General features: G+C 35.3%; 1 protein-coding gene across 2 annotated transcripts; it reads right to left on the bottom strand.

The window, feature by feature from the left end:
* Nucleotides 1-507: 507 nt before the first annotated feature.
* muc13a (mucin 13a, cell surface associated) lies at nucleotides 508-21083 on the bottom strand. Of its 2 annotated transcripts, none has more exons than XM_087237580.1 (12): nucleotides 20946-21083; nucleotides 16211-16270; nucleotides 16058-16105; nucleotides 15816-15874; nucleotides 15686-15741; nucleotides 13707-13759; nucleotides 13053-13592; nucleotides 5345-11649; nucleotides 3171-3229; nucleotides 2908-3053; nucleotides 1983-2048; nucleotides 508-1822 (listed from the first exon to the last, which is right to left on the bottom strand). In XM_087237580.1, the coding sequence occupies exons 2-12, from the start codon at nucleotides 16245-16247 to the stop codon at nucleotides 1713-1715; spliced, it is 7479 nt and encodes a 2492-aa protein (XP_087093706.1). In that variant the 5' UTR covers nucleotides 16248-16270; nucleotides 20946-21083; the 3' UTR covers nucleotides 508-1712. The 2 variants fall into 2 exon arrangements, with proteins under 2 accessions (XP_087093706.1, XP_087093707.1); XM_087237581.1 differs by having other exon boundaries at nucleotides 15816-15871.
* Nucleotides 21084-21790: the final 707 nt, after the last annotated feature.

Raw genomic sequence — 21790 nt, 5'->3', positions numbered from 1 at the left:
AAATTCAAAAGCATGCAGTGTTGCTGCAGTGCACATTCAGAGTCCAGTCAGGGTGACACAATTGCAATTAGTTTGCTTTTTAAATGGTAGACTACTTTTTATTTGTATTATTTTCTGTACTAAGTTGAACACTTTATGCATAGGTTAATTAAGGTACCGTTATGCAACCACCCAAGATACAATCTTTTGTAGGCTTACTTAACTTTTGAGATTATATTGCATCCAGGCACCAGGGGGCGATCAAAATGATAATGTATTATCCATAGGCTGACTGGCTGTTTTATGTTACAATGAAAGTATTTTTTTTACCTACACTACAAGGTCAATTGTATTTGTAGGTGAAGTGGAGAAAAAATACTGTATTATATGTGCATGTTAGAGTGATTTTACAATCCTCCTTGTCTGCTAATCAATGATATTTCTAGATTCAAAGATATTTAAAGATGATATTTACATAGAATGTTAATGTAAGTAAACACAATTAATCGATTGACAATCAAAACAAGATACATGTCATAAAGTGTTAACTTTAATAACAACAACAAAAACACAGATAAAGTACTCAATATATAGAGTAATATTAAATATGAACCAAATGATTTTAACAAAATAAAAAATTAAATAAGGATAAAACAATAAAGTGAATATAATGTATACATACAGTTGAAGTCAGAATTATAAGCCCCTTGGATTTTTTTTTTTTTTTTTTAAATATTTCCTAAATGATGTTTAAAAATTAGGAAATTTTCACAGTATGTCTGATATTTGTTTTTCTGGAGAAAGTCTTATTTGTTTTATTTTGGCTAGAATAAAAGCAGATTTCAATTTTTAGGAACCATTTTAAGGACAATATTATCAGCCCCTTTAAGCTATATATATGTTTATTGGTTGTCTACAGAACAAACCATCATTATACAATAACTTGTCTAATTACCCTAACCTGCCACCAAATTAAGCCAGTTAAGCCTTTAAATGTCAATTCAAGCTGTACAGAAGTGTCTTGGAAAATATCTAGTCAAATATTATTTACTGTCATCATGGCAGAGATAAAATAAATCAGTTATTAGAAATGAGTTATTAAAAGTATTATGTTTAGAAATGTGTTGAAGAAATCTGCTCTCCGTTAAACAGAAACTGGGGGAAAAATAACCAGGGGGGCTAATAATTCTGACTTCAACTGTACATGTATGTGTATATGTAGACATACACTTAACCCCAGATTATTATTGTTCTAAACCCTGTCAGCTCAGGTAAAGTATAAGTGGACAGAGCCACTTTTTACCTATAAGGTTATGAAAACATGGTTCAGAGGTAGTTATGTACAGTAAGAAACAATCTGATTGATGCTTAGCAGCAGACAGGCAGTTATGTGCCTTATATTTACATTTACATACTTTTTACACAGTAACGGAAACACAGTGCAATTTATAAACAATTAAAATCAGCGTTGTTTATGAATACCCAAGTTCTAGTCAAAGCAGGATGCTCAGGGTTTTTAGTGACTTGCGCTTAACTGTCTTGAATGAGAAATGCGATGTATCATCATAATAATGAAGAGTTATGATAACTTGGGGTCTGCACTTGGTTAAATAATCTTTAATAAGATTATTAGTTGGGCCATAGTCCTGAACAACTCTTCTACGCAAGGTACAAACTAGCTTGAGCCTAAAATAAACTTGTACAATATTTGTAGAGTTGACTTCACTGTATAATTAGGAAAGCATCACTCTTGGTGCTAATAAAACAGTGATGACTGGGGACAGAAGCATTAGTGAACAGCGGATCCTCCATGGAGGGGCACCAGAGGTGGTGTTTGTGTTCCCTGAAAAGGTAGAAAGTGCAGAAACACGTCAAATTAATTATGCAATGATTTGTCGATAAATGCATTACATTGTAATAATGGTTAATTCTAAAAACTGCATTTAAGAAATTAAACCAAAAATATATATTCATAGCTAAACGTATAATTCATTGGAAAATACCGTTTGTCCTTGTGGGTTCTACAGTTACATTTGTGACAGGAGTAGTTGTAATAGGAGTTACTGTTTCTGTAAAATGAAAAGTACATTACACATGAAATGTCATTTTAAAGATTTTATCATTTACTTTGTGCTATACCTTAAAAAAAACACATAAATGACAAGTTTTCATATTTTGTGATTCATGCTTTTTTATTGCATCATGAGACCTTGATATTTCCTTCAACAACTTTTAATTATATAATAATTGACATTTGTAATACTTTGAACAACAAATATATTGTCTGTGCTGGTTTTGTAAATTATCATACAAAAACCTGATAGTAGACTGCCAGAATCTTTACTGATATTTTACCTACTTATTTTAGTATATTAGATTAGATTAGATTAGATTAGATTAGATTAGATTAGATTAGATTCAACTTTATTGTCGTTACATGTACAATTACAAGGCGACGAAATGCAGTTTAGGTCTAACCAGCAGTTAGTTATAAAGTATTTATAAAGTGTAGTTATAGAAAAACTATGGTGATATTTACAGATGGATGTACTATCAACATTATATACAGGTTGTATTAGGTATGAACAGAGATTTACAATAAATAAATATATGTACAGGTTGCTATTAATCAGAAGTGTGCAGATAGATAAACATAATTACAAATGTATATGGGTGTGTACATAATTGCATATTTTATTCCATATGAAGAATATTGTTTCAACCTAGTAAAACATCAATAAAAGCTACATTATTAAACAGCAGAGATGATTTTAGCAGAATAGAGATCAAGGCTCCATAATGCAATTCCTATCCAGAAATGAATGGAAAAACTCAATACGGAGTTTTGTGAATCACAAAATACAGAAACTGTTAATGACTGGGTGTTTTTTTTTTTTTACAGTATATTTCAGCTTTTCACACACCCACCTGCTTTGATAGTCGTGAGTATAATGTCCAGGCTTATGGCACCAGTCATCTTCCCACTATAAAGAACTGCTTCTACTGCAGCTGAGCTTTGGACCACAGAAGAATTTTCATAGACAAGAGTCATATCAACTACAGTGGAACCATTCCTAAAATAAAAACACAAGTCCATATATACAGAATCAGTGTAACTCCCAAAGTCCAGTGACTGTGCTCCATGTCGGAAAGAAATTTGAATGAAAGAAAGACGCAGTTTTAAAGCTTACGTGAAAGCATTGACTCTGCATCGCTTGTATCCTTGGACATCTATGAACATTTTGTTTATCTGCATGTGATGAAAAACATGATAACTTTACTAAAATACATAATTTGTCCTGCAATTTAAACACCAAATATTACCTCACATATTCCCTTTTTTTTATCTAAAAACCATATATATATATATATATATATATATATATATATATATATATATATATATATATATATAAGCATATATAAGTACATCCCTTACAAATCTCTCTTTTAAATTTATGTTTTTAATAGGAAGCTATACAATATTATATTTGTGCATATACAGATTAGACAGTACTGAAGCCAAATCTTGAGCTTATCTCATAAAATAACTTATGATAACGGTCCAAAAACTAGTACACTCAAATATATATGTTAGAGAAAAAGAAATACAAATTCAAAAAAGGAAAAATTAAGAGAAGCAAAAAAATAAATCAATAAACATAAAAAAATAAAAATTTGAGTTGAAATTTTGTTGGTTGTAATTTTTGTATTTAATTTGTTTTTGCAATATTTTGCTTGAATTTAATTTAAATTATCAATAGGGTGTACTCAATGATGCTGAGCACTGTATATATTATTGTTTATTTGTTTATTTTTTAATTATTAATACATTTTATATTATACTACATTATAATATTATAAATGTATGTATAATTTCCTTTTCTCAAAATAACGTTCAGTGGTCACACTGTATTGTTTAGATTTTAGAGCCACCAGGTGGCGCTATGACATTGTTTTATAAATACTGGAAATTCCAAAGCAAAAATAAGAAGCTGGCTTACAAATTGTACATGAACGTTAAAATCCTAAAGTTATCTTAGACCAAATAAATAAATAAATATTCTTAAATAAATATACCTCATTCTTAGTTTTAGCAATATACATATTTCTATGCATATTGTTTATAGTAATTTTTTTTTTTTAATTTCCAGACAACAAGAAATCGAATAATAGATGTAAAAGCTGTGCAAGAGTTATCATTTATAAAACCTCACTAAAATCCTTGGGTTTGTGGGAATTTTGAAACAAAAGTATGAAGTATTTGTTTTAGTGTACACCACTCATAAAGGGAAAGTTCACCCAAGACTTAAAACATACTCGTGGGCTGTTTCTCAATTCTAATAACGCAGAGACCGGACGTGCCTCCTTATGGAGAGTGTTCTTATCAGATGTCCTCGGAAGAACGAACTCGGCAGACGCAAAAACAGAGAACGCGTCCTCTGAGAAATGAGATGCTGCGTTCTTCCTTGTTTTTCCCGGATGGTCATATGACCTTCACACGTTTTTAATGAAAAATTATTTAAACATTACAGCATTCATACAGCCATTTATTGTTTTTTCCCTTTTCAATACTATACATAAAAAACTATAAATATGCATTGCACAATACAAATAAAACAGATTTTAATACGAACTTTAGCAAATAACCCCCCCCCCCCCCCCCCCATTGTGTTTATACCTCTATAAAGATTTTCATGGTAATGTTTACTTTCACTGTTTCATTTAGTGAAACTTTTGCGATAAATAAGTTATATCTCTGAACTTTAATAATAAACGGGTAAAGAATGCTGCGCTTCCACCTCCTTTATTCAGCTACAATGACTTCTGGGACTTCTCAAGTTAGTTTAGCACTGAAGTCTGCATCGATGCATCCTCGATGATAACAAGAACACATCCGGGAACTTTCACAAGTCCTTTCGGTCTTTGGCAGTCGATGATGACGTTACACGAAAACATGAGGACACAACATCACTGAAGACCGCATATTGAGTAATTATTTACTCACCCTCAAGTGGTTATAAGCTTTTATCAGTTTCTTTCTTCTGTCGAACACAAAAGATAATATTTTAATGAAAGCTTAAAACCTGTAAGCACTGACATTCATAGAAGCAAAAAAAAAAACGAATACTATGAAAGTCAGTATTTACAGGTTTTCAGCACTCTCTAAAATATAATCTTTTGTGTTCAACAGGAGAAAGACACTCTTAAAGGGATAGTGAAGTGGATAGTGAATGTTTTTGGGTGAACTATTCCTTTTAGTATCCTTGAATATTGATAATCTATTATGCATTTATGACTTGAGATATCCCTTCTGTTAAGTGAATTACTGTTATGTTTAAATTAATATAAAAGTTAGACTTACCTCATCTGTTATAGCGTTTGCCAATGATTCGAATTCAGGGGATAATCTGTTTGAATATTCTTCTTTGAAAGTTTGATTGAGGCTGAAGGATAAGCTTATAGCTCCCTCTTTAAGGGAAGGAGGATCTGTTTTTGACGTTATTAGTGCCACTGTGGTCGACGTAATTGTTGATTTTTTGGTAACAGATTGGGTCAATGTAGTATATCTTGTTGATGATGAAGTTGTTTCAGCTTGTGTAGTTCTTTTAACAGTGGTGAAGTCTGAGGTATTAGCTGTCGATACTGATGACATTGATGTTAAAGCTTTAGATTCATTTTTGGTTGTTGAGGGTTTGGTTGTGACTTGAGGCGTTTGTGTTGTCGATGTTGAAGCTCTGTTTGAAGTACTAGACTCTGGTAGGCCTGTTGTTGTGTTGGATGTAGATGAAACCTTAACTGTGGTGGTCTTGTTTGTCAACAGGTCATTTCTAACAGTTGATGCGATGCTTGTCCCGGATGTAGCTGCGGTGTTGTTTCTTGTTGTTGATACCAACAATGTTGTGCCCTTGGTAGATGATTTCGTAAGGTTGGATGTTGATGATGCCTCTGTAATTGGTGTTGCGTTGCTAGAAGAAATAGTTGTTACTGCAGTAGAATTCAATTTTAATGTAGTTTGACCTGTTGATGAAGAACCTGTTTGATTTGTAGACTCTTGTGTCCTTGTTGTCACAGTTGTGGAGACTACTGTGGTTTGAGACATTGTTACTGGTGTTATTGTTGTAGCTTGTGAAGTTTTAGTTGTGGCTTGAGATGTGTTCTGTTTCGAGGTTGAAGCTGTCGTCAATGTATCAGTTGTCACAGATTGTAATACAGTAGATGAAGCCGTTGAAGTAGATACAGTAGTTGATGCACTGAGTGGAGTAGTAGAATCAGTTTGGCTTGTTTTTGTAGCAGTTATATTTCTAACTGTTGATGCTGTGCTGGTCCCTGATGCAATAGATGGTAATGCTGATTTCACTCCTGTTGAGGGTGCTACAGTTCCTCTTGTTGTTGGCACCAATAATGTTGTAGTCTCCGTTGATGATTCTGGAGTTCTGGATGTACTTGTGACTGTTGTAGTTTCTTTACCTGCAGTACTTGAAGATGAGGATGTCTCTGTTATTGGTGCTGCTGTGCTGGGAGAAGTACTTGATTTTGGTGTATATGGAGATGTTAATGTAGTTTGACTTGTCAATGAAGCTGTTTCAGCTTGTGTTGTAAGATTTTGTGTTACTGTTTTGACAGTGGTGGAGATTTCTGTTCCATGAGTATTTGATACTGGTGTCGTTGACATTAATGTTGTAGTTTCTCTGTGGGTTGATGAAGGTTCAGTTGAGATGATTTGAGATGTTTCTGGTTTCAAGCCTGAAGATGCAAGTGCTGTTGTTGACTCTGCTATGCCTGATGTTGCTGTTTTCAATGTAGATGAAAGCTCAGCTAGTGTTGTCTTGGTGGTTTCCTTGTTGTTGTTAGCAGTTGTTGATGTAGTTGTGTCAAGTAAAGTTGCTGGCGATGCTGATGAGGCTGCAGTAGTTTGACCTATAGTTGTGTCCTCTGTGGATGATTTGGTATTTTTGGATGTTCCTGCAATTGTTGTCTTTACGTCCTCTGCTTGAGTTAAATGTGTTGCTGTGCTTGGAGACATAGTTTGACCTGTTGATGGAGAACCTGTTTCAGCTTGTGTTGTAGGATTTTGGGTCACTGTTTTGACAGTGAAAGTGACCTCTGAGGTATGAGCCGTTGTTACAGGTGTCACTGGCATAAATGTTGTTGTTTCTGTTAAAGGTTCAGTTGTGACTTGAGTTGTTGGTGAGTTTGAAGTTGTTGGTGCAGTAGAAGATTCTGGCAGGCTTGTTTTTGTTGTCACTACATCTTGTGTTGTATTCATCCTAGTTGTTTCTGGTTCATTTCTAGCAGTGGATGCTGTGCTTGTTCCTGATGCAGTTGATGGCAATGCTGAAGCCACTGTTGCTGAGGCTGCGGTGGTTGAAGATGTACTTGAAGTAGATGATGCCTCTGTTATTGCTGCTGCTGTTGTGCTGGGAGAAATAGTTGATTCTGTTGTTAAAGTTGATGTTAATATGGTTTGACCTGTTGATGAAGATCCTATTTTGGCTTGTGTTACTGTTTCGACAGTGGTGGAGCCTTCTGAGGCATAAGCCGTTGTTACTGGCGATAATGTTGTCGTTTCTTTTTGGACTGTTGAAGTTTCGGTTGTGACTTGAGATGTTTCTGTTATCAATTTTGAAGCTGTATCTTTAGTAGAAGACTCTGCTAGGCCTGTTGTTGTTGTCAATGTATCTACTGCCACAGATTGTGATGCAGGAGAGGAAATCTCAGCTAATGTTGTCTTAGTTGTTTCTACCTCATTGCTAACAGTTTGTCCTGTAGATGTGCCCAGTGCACTCACTGGCAATGCTGATGTCACCGGCACCAGGGTTGATGCTTGGAGTGGAGTAGTAGACTCTTCCGGGCTAGGTTTTGTTGTCACTGTATCTTGTGTTGAAGTAATCCCAGTTGTTTGTGTATCATTTCTAACAGTCGATGCTGTGCTTGTTTCTGATGTAGCTGCAGTGGTTTCGGTAGATGAATCTGTAGATCTGGATGTACTCGTTTCTGTAGTTATTGAAGGTAATGATGCCTCTGTTATTGGAGCTGCTGTGCTGGAAGAAATAGCTGATTCAGTTGTAAAAGTTGATGTTAATGTGGTTTGACCTGTTGATGTAGAACCTGTTTCAGCCTGTGTCACTGTTTTGATAGTGGTGGAGACTTCTGAGGTAAGACCAATTGTCACTGGAATCACTGGCATTAATGTTGTAGTTTCTTTTTGTACTGTTGAAGGTTCACTTGTGAGTTGAGAAGTTTCTGATATCAGTGTTGAAGCTGTGGATGCAGTTGAAGATTCTGCTAGGTTTGTTGTTATTGTTGTTGTCAATGAATCTACTGCCACAGATGACGACACCGGAGATGAAACCACAGCTAGTGTCGTCTTAGTTGTTTCCACTTGATTGCTAACAGTTTCTCCTGTAGATGTGCCCAGTGCACTTACTGGCAATGCTGATGTCACCAGCGCCAGGGTTGATGCTTGGAGTGAAGTAGTAGACTCTTGTTGGCTAGTTTTTGTTGTTACTGTATCTTGTGTTGAGGTAATCCCAGTTGTTTCTGGATAATTTTTAACAGTTGATGCTGTGCTTGTTCCTGATGCAGTTGATTGTAATGCTGAAGCAGCTCCTGCAGAGGCTGCAGTAGTTTCACTTGTACTTGAAGGTGATGATGTCTCTGTTATTGGTGTTGTTGTGCTAGAAGAAATGGTTGATTCTGTTGTAAAAGGTGATATTAATGTAGGCTGTCCTGTTGATGAAGAACCTGTTTTAGATTGTGTTGTAAAATCTTGTGTTACTGTTTTGACAATGGTGGAGACTTCTGAGGTTTGGTTCATTGTTGCTGGCTTCACTGACATTGATGTTGTAGTTTCCTTTTGGACTGTTGAGGGTTCACTTGTGAGTTGAGAAGTTTCTGATATCAATGTTGAAGCTGTGGATCCAGTTGAAGATTCTGCTATGTCTGTTGTTATAGTTGTCGTCAATGTATCCACTCCCACATATTGTGACACAGGAGATGAAACCTCAGCTAGTGTTGTTTTAGTTGTTTCCACTTGATTGCTAACAGTTTCTCTTGATGTGCCCAGTGCACTCACTGGCATTGCTGATGTCACCAGCACCAGGGTTGAAGATTTGGGTGGAGTAGTAGACTCTGGTTGACTAGTTTTTGTCACTATGTCTTGTGTTAAAGTAATCCCAGTTGTTTGTGTATTATTTCTAACAGTCGAGGCTGTGCTTGTTCCTGATGTAGCTGCAGTGGTTTCTGTAGAGGATTCTGTATTACTGGATGTTGTTGTGTCTGTTGTTATTGAAGGTGATGATGCCTCTGTTATTGGAGCTGATGTGCTGGGAGAAACAGTTGATTCTGTTGTAAAAGTTGATGTTAACATGGTCTGACCTGCTGATGTAAAATCTGTTTCAGCTTGTGTCACTGTTTTGACAGTGGTGGAGATTTCTGATGTGTAATCCATTGTTACTGGCATTAATGTTGTGGTTTCTTTTTGGGCTGTTGAAGGTTCGGTTGTGACTTTAGAAGTTTCTGATATCAATGTTGAAGCTGTGGATGCAGTTGAAGATTCTGCTAGGTTTGTTGTTATTGTTGTCAATGTATCTACTGCCACAGATGGTGACACAGGAGATGAAACCTCAGCTAGTGTTGTTTTAGTTGTTTCCACTTGATTGCTAACAGTTTGTCCTGTAGATGTCCCCAATGCACTTACTGGTAATGTGGATGTTACCAGCACCAGGGTTGAGGATTGGAGTGAAGTAGTAGACTGTTGTTGACTAGTTTTTGTTGTCACTGTGTCTTGTGTTGATGTAATCCCGGTTGTTTGTGTATCATTTCTAACAGTTGATGCTGTGCTTGTTCCTGATGTAGCTGCATTGATTTCTGTAGATGACTTTGTATTACTGGATGTTGCTGTGTCTGTTGTTATTGAAGGTAATGATGTCTCTGTTATTGGAGCTGCTGTGCTAAGAGAAATAGCTGATTCTGTAGTAAAAGTTGATGTTAATGTGGTTTGATCTGTTGATGTAGAACCTGTTTCAGCTTGTGTCACTGTTTTGATAGTGGTGAAGACTACTGAGGTATGATTCGTTGTCGCTGGAATCACTGGCGATAATGTTGTAGTTTCTTTTTTGACTGTTGACGGTTCGGATGTAGCTTGAGATGTTTCTGATATCAGTGTTGAAGCTGTGGATGCAGTTGAAGATTCTGCTAGGTTTGTTGTTATTGTTGTTGTCAATGAATCTACTGCCACAGATGACGACACCGGAGATGAAACCACAGCTAGTGTTGTCTTAGTTGTTTCCGCTTGATTGCTAACAGTTTCTCCTGTAGATGTGCCCAGTGCACTTACTGGCAATGCTGATGTCACCGGCACCAGGGTTGATGCTTGGAGTGGAGTAGTAGACTCTTCCGGGCTAGGTTTTGTTGTCACTGTATCTTGTGTTGAAGTAATCCCAGTTGTTTGTGTATCATTTTTAACTGTTGATGCTGTGCTTGTTCCTGATGTAACTGCAGTGGCTTCTGTAGATGATTCTGTATTACTGGATGTTGTTGTGTCTGTAGTTATTGAAGGTGATGATGCCTCTGTTATTGGAGCTGATGTGCTGGGAGAAACAGTTGATTCTGTTGTAAAAGTTGATGTTAACATGGTTTGACCTGTTGATGTAGAACCTGTTTCAGCTTGTGTCACTGTTTTGACAGTGGTGGAGACCTCTGATGTGTAATCCATTGATACTGGCACTAATGTTGTGGTTTCTTTTTGGGCTGTTGAAGGTTCTGTTGTGACTTTAGATGTTTCTGATATCAATGTTGAAGCTGTGGATGCGGTTGAAGATTCTGCTAAGTTTGTTGTTATTGTTGTTGTCAATGTATCTACTGCCACAGATTGTGACACAGGAGATGAAACCAAAGCTAGTGTTGATGCTGTGCTTGTTCCTGATGTAGCTGCAGTGGTTTCTGTAGATGATTCTGTATTACTGGATGTTGTTGTGTCTGTAGTTATTGAAGGGGATAATGCCTCTGTTATTGGAGCTGATGTGCTAGGAGAAACAATTGATTCTGTTGTAAAAGTTGTTGATAATGCGGTTTGACCGGTTGATGTTGATGCTGTGTCATCTTGTGTTACTGTTTTGACAGTAGTGGAGATATCTGAGGCATGAGCATCTGATACTGGCGTCATTGATATTAACATTGTAGTCTCATTTTGGGCTGTCAAAGGTTCAGTTGTGACTTGAGGTGTTACTGGCATCAAAGTTGAAGCTTTGGGTGAAGTGGTGGAGTCTGCTGTTGTTGTTAGTGTATCTATTCCCTCAGAATGTGATACAGGAGATGTAACCTCATCTAGAGTCGTCTTAGTTGCTGGTTCATTGCTAACAGTTGCTGATGTGCTCAGTGCACTTTCTGGCAATGCTCCTGTTGATGGTGAAGTAGTTGCACTTGCTAACTCTACAGATGTAAGAGTCACACTAGATGTTGATGATATTGTTGTTGGATATTCTGTTTCTGACACAGATGCTGTTTCACTTTGTGTTATTAAATCTGTTTTAGGTTGTAAATGCTCTGTTGTGTCTTGAGGGGATGTTTTTGACTGTGTTGACATTGTTGCAGATTGTACTGTTTTGGTTGTCACTGGCTCTTCTGTAGATACTGTCTGTACAGGCTGAAGTGTTGACATTGTTCCTAAAGGTAAGTCAAAAGAGAATGGAGTTTGTGTATAGTATCGACATTGTAATCATTTAGTGTAACAAAACTAAACTCAGAAACCATCTCTGGTGAATTCTGCTTATACTTGTATTCAATGAATTGCATTTACTGTTCATGTAAAGAAAACTGTTGCTGCGTCCAAAATTTATACTTCCATACTATAAAGTACCAAAAGCAATATGCAATCCGAGTAGTACAGGGTGTTCAAATTTTTTAAATTCAAAAAACAGTAAGCGAGAATTACCCTGATGACCTACTACTTCCGGCGAGATTCTGAAGTGCACATTCAATGGCTGCTACTCTATCCCATAATGCACCCCAAGAAAATTCATGAATTTGAGTAAAACGACGCAACTGACGCAGGTAGGTCCCATGGTGATGACAAAATGGCGGAAGCAGTACGTCCAAGTTACCTTCATACTACTCACATTCATACTTTATAGAACATACTTTTCTAATGGTCGAGTTGTACATTTAAATTCATCTGCAGTACCTACTAAGTAGTATGCAAATTCAGACTCAGCCTCTTTCATTTAAAAAAAATCAACATAGCATCAAATCTACTCAAAGCTATGCAAGTGATCTGAGTTCTATTCTTCATACCTCACTTAAACAATCTAAGATGATTTGACTGATCCTGGATCTTATAATCTTGATAACTGAGCTCTGGCTAATTTGGTTATGCACAGCCAAATTAAATAAGATGCGCAAAAACTTTCTATAATTGCTGTTGACTGCTAACATTTTCATGCATCTTTCAAGTGTTTAGAAATTTACTTATTTTTATTTTTGGAGTGGATTTTCTTTGGAATAGTATTCAAGTTTAATCCTGTGACATGAGGCATAACAGTATTACCTTTGCTTGAAATGACATGATCTAATCTTGTTAATATGAAACAGTTCAGGTAAATGAGTAATCCACTTACGAAGATTGGACCACAAAAAGGGAGAGACATGTTCAAGGATCTTAAACTTGTTAGTGCCCACATGAAAAATACAATATTATTATAAAGTAAATAATGTGTTGGTATTGAACCGTACTTTAGTTAAGTAGGCTACTTACTTAGGCTACCTAAATTTTGTTGTGGTTATTTTACACTAACCAGCCGCTTTATTAGGTACATGGTGTGGGGGATATTTAAGTAAGAATGATTGATGAAATCATATGAAACAGTCCCTTAAAAGTGACATTGCATCTTCAGTTTTGGGCTCAGGCGCACTTTGCATTCATACTACAAGCGCACTATGCCAAATCCCAACTGAACTGTGCTTTGGCACACCTCTGGCACACCTAAACGCACCAGGGCATGGTTTGGATAGCCTAGCGTGACTGAGTGCACCCTTATAGACTGACATAGTCATAACTTATTTTGTCAAACCTGTTTCGAGTATCACATTCGCCTCTGTTGATCCTGCCTCCACTGTAGACTGTAAAAGTGTAGTGGAAGCCAGTGGTGCAGTTCTGGATGTTATTTCAGTTGTTGTACTCATTGTATCTGATGTAGGTGGTTGATTTGTAGATGAGATGGTGGTTTCTGTTTGTGAACTTGGTGTGTTTGTGCTAGTAGGTTGTGTGAGGATTTTTGGTTGTCTTGAGTTGATGGTTGGTGAGTTGAATGCTGTTGTTTGAGTGGTGAATGTTTCTGGCCGAACTGAAGTTTGTAAATCAGTTGTGGTTTCTGTTCCTACATCTGGAGTCTTCTGTTTGCTTGAATGTGCTTGAATGGTGGTTGTTAGGGGCTCTGTTGAAATGGTAGAGTTTGTTGTTCTGCTTGTTGATTCTTCTGAAGTGGTTTCTGGGAAAATTGGCATCGTAGTTGTTGTTGCTGGTATTGAGTTAAAGGTCTCTGTTGAATATGAGTCTGTTGGTGTTGTGGCGAATGTGACAGCAGGAGATATGGGATTAGATTTTTTAAGGGCTGCAAAATAAATAAATAAATAAATACATTTATTATGATTAAAATATCAGAACTTTCTGAGAAAATATGTCATACAATTGTATAATAAAACTTAGAGTGTTATTGATTTCTTACATATTTCTAAAAAGGGATACCAATATTGTCTGGAAATAACAAGTGCTCCTTTCCTGAAAGATGCAAAAATTACAATTATATCATTTTTTCATAGAAATGTTAAAAAAAAACATAGTTATCAGTGAACTTTTATTCATTAAAAAAATAGATCCCTCAAATGAAAAACTCACACTCAAGTGTTTTAAAAATTCTGTTGAAACACAAAAGAAGATATAGTGAAGAACGCTGGGTAAAAACCAGCCATTGAACAAAAATACCATGGAAGGTAATGGCTGTTTTCCCCAACATTCTTCACAATGTTTACCTTTGTGGTCAAGTGGAAGATGAGTAAATCATGGCAGAAATTGCATTTTTGTGTGATCTAACATAATATCAAACTGGATGCTTCTTGCAAAAGAACATTGCAACCCAGACTCATTATAAAAACATACCCCTATCTACATTTCTGGAGATCATGAAATACGTCCCAGGAGGTATGTTTTTTTGCAGATTTTGTTTTCACGAATCCACCAGAGGCCGCTGTTTACACTTTTTCAGTACGCCATTTGCGCCTGCTGTTCTCGAGTAAATCCAACAGAGGCCGCTGTCATCTGACTGACTGACTGACCGATCAACTTATCCACCCTCCTCCTTTCCTAATTCCAGCCAATAGTGTTTTCAAAAGCACCAATTGACCAGCATCCACCCACTTTCCTAAACCCAACCGACAGCCCTCACCTGATTTTGACCCCATTTTCAGATTTTACCACATTCTCACTCTGTTATTTACTTGTTTAATTTATTTTTTGGCTTCTGTTTTTGTCTTTACTGCTTTCTGGAACCAAACTCAAACCCTGCCATCTTGGTCAGCTCTTCTCTGCATTTCAAGTCTGCTGACATACAGTTGAAGTCAGAGTTATTAGCCCCCTTTTGATTTTTTTATTTCTCTTTTAAATATTTTCCAAATGATTTTTAACAGAGCAAAGAAATTTTCAAAGTATGTCTGATAATATTTTTTCTTCTGGAGAAAGTCTTATTTGTTTTATTTTGGCTAGAATGAAAGCAGTTACATTTTTTAAAACCCATTTTTGGGACAAAATTATTTGCCCCTTTAAGCTAATTTTTTAGTTAATTTTTTTCGATAATCTACAGAACAAACCATCGTTACACAATAACTTGCCTAATTACCCTAACCTGCCTAGCTGACCTTATTAACCTAGTTAAGCATTTAAATGTCACTTTAAGCTGTATAGAAGTGTCTTGAAAAATATCAAGTAAAATATTATTTACTGTCATCATGGCAAAGATAAAATAAATCAGTTATTAAAAATGAGTTATTAAAACTATTATGTTTAGAAATGTTCTGAAACAATCTTCCCTCCATTAAAGAGAAATTGGGGGAAAAAATTTACAGGGGCGCTAATATTTCAAGGGGGCTAATAATTTTGACTTCTACTGTACATGGCGAATTAACTGAACAAACTGGTAACAGCAGGAAAGCCTCCCATATGGGGATAAGTGGTCAGCTGGTGAGCGCAAAAAGGAATATTGTCATACCTCTCCATAGCGTTAGTTTTAAAGACGAAATGCAGGCATAGGTATTTCTGGCTACATAATTTGCGATCTCCAGAAACATATATAGGGCTACGTTTTCAGAATGAACCTATATTGTGAACATTGTCCTGTAGGTAGATTATAACTACTACACAGCAGGGACCAACCTAAAAAATCTAAAATAGTCCCTCAAAACAAATAGTGCCACTTATAAGGTTCAACAGGATTCAAGAAACCACCTAATGTGCTCCGTCATTACATACATTTGAAAATCAGTCTCCAAATGTTGTTCACCTACAACCTAATTATTTATCAGACTTTCATCAACATTTGTTCACTATCTGATTATCTGCACTTAGCTGCCAATAGATGTGAAAAAGCTAGAAAAGATGACGCATTTATATTTTGGAAACCTCTTAGAATGAAAACAATATTCCCTCACTTACCTAAAAATTTTAGTTTTTGTACGATTGGCCACAGGCCAGTATTCCAGTGTCTTGTTCTATAGAAAAAAAAAGACATGCCAGTTAGTGAGTTCAATGAACTGAGAAGAACCCTAAATGTACCGTGCCTTACATTTAGAAGGGGTCTTTCAATAATTCTTCGATATGTTGAGGGTTTAGGATGTGAAACTGCTGAAGAGGCAAAGAGAAAAAATATGTTACCGAAAATATAAATGAACTCAAGTTTCATCACACTTTGTTATCACAAATGCATCACACTTGTTATTCTCAAATAAAAAAGTTGATTCTGTTATAATTGTAACTGTTTCCTGTAGAATTCCTCACTGTAGACAAAAGCAGATCACTAGATTTTACCTGAATCTGTCACATTATATGTATTTTCACATGCCGGCCCCAAAAATGCTGGTAAAAGAGATATAACTAGTGTAAGTTTGTGAATATCAACACATCTTTAACAGTCCTACAATATATTTTGCACAAATGTTTAAATCATGAATTTATTTTTACCTATAATAATGAATAGAAGCACTAAGGGAGACATCATCCTTTTTATGTCACCCTGTGTTCCTGCAAATAGGTTAAATGTTAGTGCATGACAATACAACAATACAAGACATTCCTTAGCAGATGGATCTTGTGACACTGTATATCATGTTACATTATTCAGAAAGCACCCTTATATTTATAGTTAGCTTAATATTTATGCTTGCAATGTTGTTTGGTGACTTCATTTAGTATTTGCAAAATGTTAATGTCTGAATTGCTGAGGAAACACATTGTTTTCTCATTATTTTAAGAAAAAATACTACTTTCGTTTGTAACAAAACAAACCGGTTTAACTGGCATTTCATGTCATTTTAATCGCAGGCCGGATTGTAGATTTCAGTCTAGATTTCAGCTGATCAATGTTAGATTCTCAGTGAACTGAAATATACACCTGTTCTTGGGATCCTCTCTGAATTTTAACCTTCTGAGTATATTAGGATAAGCAATTTTCAGACATATCTTTAACCATAGCATCAGAAGTCATAATAATTAAAGAATCCCTGTTGAAAAATCCAGCTTAAACCAGCCTAGGCTGGCTGGGTGGTTTTAGCTGGTTGACCAGCCTGGTTTTAGAGAGGTTTGGGCCATTTCCAGGCTGGTTTCCAGCCATTTCCTGCCTGGTTTAGGCTGGACATAGCTGGTTTTAGCTGGTCATCTCCCAGCCTGACCAGCTAAGACCAGGCTGGAAATGGCTGGAAGTGTCCCAAACCCCTCTAAAACCAGCCTGGTCGACCAGCTAAAACCAGCCAACCAACCTAGGCTGGTTTAAGCTGTTTTTTCAGTAGGGATGACAAGGCAAAATAAATAATAAAGCGTTTAGAAAAAAGGCTGTGATTTTTAAAGGTAAACAAACTTCTACAGTAAAAATGCTACAGTAAAAATTTGTATCCTGGTTAACAGTAAGTTGTCATTTGAATAACTGTAAATTGACCTTTTCAGAGTTTCACCTGCTTTTGGTTGCATTATTTGCAATGATGGTATGATAGGTATGATGTGTAGATGTTTCAAAACATTGTAATATAACACTATATGGTATACTACCATAAAATATTGACTTTTTTTTACAGTTTCTGCTATAAGCAATCCACAGCTTCCTTTTTTTACTGTGAATTTTACAGATTTAATTTTTTACAGTGCACAGACTTCAGGTTTCAACATTACATCTTGATTTTTGGATTGAAATAAATTGTGTATTAAACATTGTGGAGAATAATTTCATTCTCATACACGTAACAATTTTGTACTTAGTGTCTTTAACTAATAATCATTTGAATATTAATTATTAATCAGTTGATATAATGTACTTTATATCCAGTGCATACATGTTATTACATTGCGTACACAAAAAAAAAACTTTTTTTTTTTTGCACATAGTAACAGTTCTTACACCGAGTTCTAACCACACATGAAGCGACAAGATTCCTAGGACAAGCAATTTGTCTCTCTGCACCAGACACATTATGACAGACAAAAATTAAATAGCCATCAGAAGAGCAAAATAGTGCACGACATTCCTAATGAAATGGTAAAGTTTACAATCAAATTAACATTATTAAAAGTACATGCTGAGTGACATATTTGTTGGTTTGATATATTTAAATATATGTCATCAAACTCACATTAGCATTTAACACCGAATAAAGCACATAATCAGCACATGAGGTGATCATTGTCGTAGTAGTTTATCCTGTTGTGCAGCCATGTCATCATAGAAATAGACAAAAAGAGAAGTTTTAGGCACCACTGTCACAGATATTTAGGACAAAATCAAATTTTAACATGGAAAACATTGTTTATCTTGTGTCATGGTATTCATGGCATCTTTAGTTAGGAAACAGTGTTTGTTTTAGGGTTCGTTATTTCTCACCTTTTTGTTTTTCAAACCTCATTGCTGGTTTTCTGGAGCTCAGCCATCAACTACACAGACTGCCAGCACTCTATTAACAGGTAAGTGAATTCTTTCTAAAAATATCTTTAAATTTGAACTTTTAAAAGCTCTGTTCAGTTGAGGATACCACTCTCCTTTTCTCCAATGTGTAATTAACAGAGATATTGAACATACAGTATGATTATATCTATATAATATTTAAAATTATTACTTGGGCTTATGTATAAATAGTCAGCAAATATAAAAGACATCTTGTTGTTTATTTATTTAGTATTTATCCATTTTTGCTACTGCACACTGTAACTTGTTTGTGTATTTCTGATGCTGTGCTGGTTTACAAAAATGAGACTCAAGTTTACCAAGATGAACTTAATGAAGGCTGTAACTGCAACATAGACAGTGTGAAGACATTTCATTGGAACTTGGACTTTATTGCATAAATTTAGCATTTCTGTTTTTTTTTTTTTTCAGTTTTGTATTAATGAATTAAATTACTAATTTTTGCTCATATATATTTGCTCATATATATTTGTCATAACTGGCTTGTGTAATTTTTTGTTTTTTATTACCACAACAAAGCATGTAAAATGTAAGACCAGACTTATGCACAGTACATACATATATTCATTCATTCATTTCCCTTTAGGTTAGTCCCTTATTTATCAGAAGTCACCACAGCAGAATGAACCGCCAACTATTTCAAAATATGTTTTACACATTGGATGCCCTTCCGGCCGCAACCCAATAGCCTACTGATACATCTATACACTCACATGCACACACACACACTATATACACTACGGCCAATTTAGTTCATGCAATTCACTACCGCATGTCTTTGGACTGTGGGGGAAACCGGAGCACAGGGAGAAAACCCACGCACACACAAGGAGAACATACAAACTCCACACAGAAATACCAACTGATCCAGACAGGACTCAAACCAGTGACCTACTTGCTGGAGGCAAGTGCTAACCATTGAGCCACTGTGCTGCCTACATACATACATACTAATAAATAAAATAAAAAAAATAAAAATATCAATAAATAATTTGTAAAAGTAATGTTATAATAAATAAATACAGACTCTTAATATACTACTAATAATGAAAATATTAAAATAAAACCCTGTCTAACAATGAACTGTAAAAGGCACACACTAAAAAACGCAAAAAGTTATTTTAACCCAATACTGGTTGTAATACCAAACTCAACTCACTATTGATGTTGATATTGAATTAAATTATTAGGACCGAATTTAACCGAATGTTTGGGTTAGTCCATATTTTACCCAATTAGGGTTTTAATAACCCAGCATTTCTTAAAGTGTAAATAACTCTATTTACTGTTTATAATCCTTGCCCTTGATTGGCTCAATGTTCTTAAGAAAGTTGCTGTGCATTAAATAAAAGCTGACTGTGTTACTTCATTTAAGAATATTTGACATTTTTTTTCATCATTTATGTCAAAGATTTCCTTAATTATAACTAAATCTTATAAAATATTGGATGAAATCTGTTTTATGATGCTTTGTGTAATTGAAAACCTACACTGTAAAAATGATGGGTTCAACAATTCATTTGTGTTCGGACAATATAAAGGAATTATGTTTGCTTATTAGTTTTCACAAATTTAAGTGGATTGAACATAAAACAATTAAGTTGTTTTCCCCAAAAATCTTGCAAATCGGGCTCATTTTAAATAAGTAGTTTGAACAACCAGCAAACATCATGTTTTTGAGTGTACGACTGATGGTCAGAGCATATCATGAGATTATGGTCTGAGTACAGTTTGTTTTGCTTTAAGGATCTTAATTTGTTTGGATGTGTCAAGCAGAGCACAATATAGCCTTTAACTAAACTGTCAAAACCCAACATGTGTCTCTAGCACATAAAAATCCCTCACTTTTAAATAATGATAATAAAAATTTTTTTGGCATAAATGCAATTTTATTTTATTATTGTTATTATTGTTGTTGTTGTTATTATTATTATTATTTGACTTCCTCAAATTTGCTATTAAAAATAAAATAATGTATAATCTTCTAGCACAAAATCATTTTCTGTTAATTTACAGACTTTATGTAAAACATGACAGTATATTGTATAATTTAAAATAAAATTATTTTGAAACATATGATTTACAAACAATTTAAATTATAGTATATATTTAATTATAATTCTTATTTTGCATTATCATTATAAGTCATCTTGGGATTCCCCAAATCTCTGATGATGTTACAGATAATTTTAAAGACAATCTATAATCAGTATCAAAAATCTAAACTTTTGAAATAAATAAAAAATTTTGTGAAGACATTTGTAGTTTTGAAAACATTTAGTTTTTTTTAGCTGCTGACTATATTCCAACTCGCTTCTACTGTATATATTTCTGTTATTTTAATTGTTGTTGCTGCTGTTTTTGTAAATAAAAGCCCAAATGATTAAATAATGGCAGAACTGAACGATCTGCACACGGAAATGTAAAATAAATAATTGCAGATTTAAAAGAAACGAAAGAAATGTGATGAAACAATAGGACTAAAACCAGTTTGGCAGAGTTTACTGTAAATCTACCTAAGGAACACGCAGTGAGCGCAGCCTTTGGCTATTAAAGAGACATTACACGAATAAATAAATCCATCAATAACGCTTTCAGGAAAGAAAAGAAACACAGACCCTTCTCTTTTACAAACTCAATTCTTCTGACAATTCATCTGCAAACTGATCAAATCAACCAAGCAGTAGTTTGAATCGAAACTAATCTATTTAATATTGTGTGTACAATTTATCAGCCGCGTATTCTTACCTATTATTAGTACTCCTGATCTTCAGGTTTCCATAAATGTAATACAATCCAGAACATATTATAAAAAGAAAATAAGTGGTAGAGATGAAGCGAGTCCTCCTTTGTCCTTCCGAGTGATCTAGTCAAGTGTTTCCATTTAAAGTTCAATGGATTGATGCAGTTTTGTTTGGTGCTGTCGCAGGTGGAGCCGCGCACACGCATCTTTGAAATGTCAAGCATGTTCCCGAATTCATGGATTCATCATTACCTGAATTTCAGCATTGCATCTCTTTATAATGCTTCGAAGAATCTGAGCTGATGTCTGGGATTGACTAATGGAAAGATTATTTCAAGGTATAACTAACACTGCTTTTACTAAACACTGAGCAGCACGACGTTTATAAACTTTGACAATTATAACACTATCAAACACAGATGGTCAATTTCTTATTATACGTTTGGAGGAAATGTCTCCAAAATGTCATGGGTGACATGGTGGCACAGTTAGTACTGTCGCCTCACACCAAGGTCGCTGTTCTCCCCAATGTTGGCGTAGGTTTCCGGGTGCTCCGGTTTCCCCCACAGTCTAAAGACATGTGGTATAGTTAAATTGAATAAAGTAAATTGGCCATAGTGTGTGTGTGTGTGTGTGTGTGTGTGTGTGTGTGTGTGTGTGTGTGTGTTTGTGCATATTTTTAGTACTGGGTATCAGCTGGAAGGGCGTCCGCTGGATAAGTTGTCGGTTCATTCTGCTGTGGCGACCCCTGATGAATAAACGGACTAAACCGAAGGTAAATGAATGAGTAATTTATATTAATATTTTAAACCAAAATTGTATGTTGACATCACCTAATACACCTTTAATA

This window comes from Danio rerio, chromosome 1 (assembly GCF_052040795.2).
Source record: "Danio rerio strain M-AB ecotype USA chromosome 1, GRCz13ab, whole genome shotgun sequence".
Taxonomy (NCBI): domain Eukaryota; kingdom Metazoa; phylum Chordata; class Actinopteri; order Cypriniformes; family Danionidae; genus Danio; species Danio rerio.
Note: the sequence above shows the minus strand (reverse complement) of the source record. Positions and strands in the feature narration are given on the sequence as shown.